This window comes from Vollenhovia emeryi, unplaced genomic scaffold, assembly GCF_000949405.1.
Source record: "Vollenhovia emeryi isolate VEMERY1.0 unplaced genomic scaffold, V.emery_V1.0 DF942114.1, whole genome shotgun sequence".
Classification (NCBI taxonomy): domain Eukaryota; kingdom Metazoa; phylum Arthropoda; class Insecta; order Hymenoptera; family Formicidae; genus Vollenhovia; species Vollenhovia emeryi.
In genome coordinates this window covers 675-4156 of record NW_011964252.1, presented here as the reverse complement: position 1 = coordinate 4156, position 3482 = coordinate 675, and the positions used below count along the sequence as shown (strand labels likewise).

Here is a 3482-nt window from a genome sequence, read left to right as displayed (position 1 = left end):
TTACAAAGTTTGTTCTCGAAATTGTGTTGAAATTGCTTTATGCTTATGATACCTTTTAAGATTTATCATTTCGAAAATGGCCGCATTTAGGATACTAAATAACAATTAATGAGCACACTTTGTAATTCTGTTACAGCTTGTTCATGTTCTACTTTGCGACAAACAGGATGTTGACGTCTTCAATGCGCAATTTTTCTTTTTTCAATATATCTCACAAATTACAATTCTACGTAAAAAAGCAAAAACCATACTTCGCATACGTTAAATACATCTTTGCATCTACATATACATACAATTAAATAATCGGAATATACCCTCACGCAAAGCGATGCTTCATTTAAATTGTAGAACAGAAGAGTTAAGAATCTTAAATGTTTTATCAAATGTTACGTAAATTCTATTTATACAGATAAAAAGAAAAAGATACACGTAAGGTCGATCGGAGTAAAACCGCGTTATTGAGTAGTCATCGTGTACTAGTAGAGAGTGTTACGTCCATTTATTAAACGTATCTGTTTATAAATAAGCTCCATAAAGGATGTCTGTAATAATCGTATAATAATTTCAAGATTCTAGATTTCTGACACATAGAATATATGTATAACATACACGTTACACATTCTCTTTGTATATATAATACGTATGTACAAGCATACAATTGATGCATTATTAATTAATTATATAAAAGTGCACATGTTGGAAAATTTGCGAATATCTTATTGTAACGTGGTGAAACATGATATTGTTTTATTTATATGGTGTTCTCGTGATTAAGTGAATTGGTGGAAGGGCCTGGAACTCTTTAAACGTCAATCAGTGCATTATCACTAAAAACAGTTGTATGTCACTGAATTATTCAATCCTTTGAAAAAATGTCGGCTGGACTTTATTAAAACCAACGTTTAATGTTCTCTGCATTTCAAAATTGATATAAAACATAAACGAAAGTATACTTGCTTCTTTTTATTTCCAGGCCCTTCCACCAATTCACTTAATCACGAGAACACCATATAAATGAAACAATATCATGTTTCACCACGTTACAATAAGATATTCGCAAATTTTCCAATACCAACAGTGCGTCGAAAAGCAATAAAATAGTCAATGTGTAATAACATAAATTACAATTTAAAAAATAAAAAATAATATTCCAAAAAATGTTTTCCTATTAAAAATGACTAGTGAATTCTATTCTTACTACTTTTTAAAAAACTAATCACTAAAAAAACATTTGTTACAGTTTGATAGGACTGACATCACCAATTCGCAGACGCAGAATGTTGCAGCAAAACATGGTGGTTGTAAAGAACGCTGTGAAGCGTTATGGGAAAGAAGAGTTGGTGCTCGACGGATTGAATATGACGGTTTCAAACGGTTCCGTGTATGTAATCATTCTTTCTCTAGTCAACACAAAACATTATTCCTCTTCCTATTAATTTCCGTTTAGAGTTTAGACGAATAAGGTTGCACGTAAATATCATGAGTTTATCAAAAGAACCCCAGATGCTCGCTATAAGAAAGAAAACAATGCAGTGAAGATTGAATTGCTACTGATTAATATAATACTTCAGATTACTTGTGCAAATTTTAATATTGTTCCACAAACCTGAACCTACATCTCACATGTCTTTTATGGATAACTGATACTACTTTCTTCATCTTTTGATAGAAGTTGCTTGAACTATCTGCCATCACGCTCTTTCACGAGTACCTTCATCAATTGCTTAAATTGTCATCGTTTGTAAAATAGGAACCTCTTTGGGGAATAGTATATAGGGTGTCACATTTTAAATGATCCACGCATATATCTTTTTGGGGAAGACGGCTAGCAAAAAATGACCTCAGCAAATATTGTTGGGTTTCGAGGGGGAAATGAGATGGTTTTATGAATTTAACCTTGAATACTTGCTTGAAGATTACGTGAAGGTCATCTTCAATTTTTTAAATAAAATCCCTATGGTTTAATATACTAACTTTTTCTACCAATTAATATGAACTTTTGTGTGAAACATTTTTTATTTGCTTAATACTTTTTGAGATATTCAAGAGAAAATTTATAACTTTTTCAATATTTAGCTTATGATATCTCAATAACTGTTTGTCGGAGGGAAAAGTAGTACACAGGACTTTTTTTACTTGATTTAGTCTCCGGAATTTGCTGTTGCAATAGTACTCCAATTATTAAAAATTTTTGTGTAATCTAACATATATAAAATTTATATAGGCCCAAGCAGTATCTCGTAAACGAAATATTTTCATCAAACAGATACACGCTGTTGGGGGCCAGCGGATGTGGCAAGACAACCCTGTTGTCCTGTATCATCGGATTACGTTATCTCGACAGTGGAGAGATGTGGATCTTGGGGGGATCTCCGGGCAGTGTGGGCTGCGGAATTCCAGGGCCTCGAGTGGGTTATATGCCGCAGGATACCTCTTTAGTCGAACTGTTTTCTACAAGCGATGCTCTTTATTACTTCGGCAGGATCAATGGGCTTGACGATAAGGAGATCGGTAAGATACCGAACAGGTACATGGGATAAGAAAACTTGTTGTTGTTGCGCGCAAAATATCATGTAAATTCTGACAAGTTTTACTTTTACTTTTAAGTAAGTCTTTCAAGCGGTTCTAATTTTGTCTTGCTCGAAAGATATTCTACTATGTCAATTTGAAACAACCACAGTTTATCCATGTTATTTCCAAGAAACGAGACATAGGTTTTTCTCGGAATTGTTCGAACTGCCTCCAGCAAATCAGTTGGTGAAGAACATGAGTGGAGGTCAACGAAGGAGGGTTTCCTTTGTCGCAGCACTGATGCATAAGCCCGAACTTCTAATTCTCGATGAACCCACCGTAGGTTTGGACCCAATTTTGAGAGAAAAGCAAGTAGAATTGGCTCCTTTTTTTAGACGTGATAAGCACAAAATTATTAAGAATATAAGAAAATTTGTATTAATATCTTAATAAATATTAAGAAAATGTTTGAACGTTCTTTTTTACAGCATTTGGGCTTATCTGATCAAACTAACACAGGAGGAAGGCACCACCGTATTGATGACGACGCATTATATCGAAGAGGTTAAAAAGGCTAATAAAGTGAGTTGCCATTAGATTTGTCTTAACAATATTTACTTAATAATATTTAAAAAAATAGCGAAATTTTGTTTTAAAGAAAGCGCCAAAAATTTTGGAGAAATGTTTTTATTGCTTGGTTTACATCGTGCACTTGATACCACGTATGAAATAGAGCACTTGAACTAGTCGACTAATGAGTGAACCAGTTTATTAGTTGTTACTATTTGTTATTCATATTAAGTACACGATGTAAACTAGGCTAATAGCTATATTGGTATAACTTCATTGACAATCAATGTCCACATGTCATATTACATATTCTACAAACCATAGGCATAAAAGAAACGGACTGCGCATTAGTTACCTTTTCCATATTGAGAAAATATGCAAACTTTAAGAAGAAAATGCAT

At 33.3% G+C, this 3482-nt stretch overlaps 1 protein-coding gene across 1 annotated transcript; it reads left to right on the top strand.

The window, feature by feature from the left end:
* Positions 1-633: 633 nt before the first annotated feature.
* LOC105570129 (ABC transporter G family member 23-like) lies at positions 634-3129 on the top strand. Its single transcript, XM_012027096.1, has 5 exons — positions 634-640; positions 1241-1381; positions 2267-2511; positions 2702-2879; positions 3000-3129. The coding sequence occupies exons 2-5, from the start codon at positions 1278-1280 to the stop codon at positions 3106-3108; spliced, it is 636 nt and encodes a 211-aa protein (XP_011882486.1). The 5' UTR covers positions 634-640; positions 1241-1277; the 3' UTR covers positions 3109-3129.
* The last annotated feature ends 353 nt before the right edge of the window (positions 3130-3482 follow it).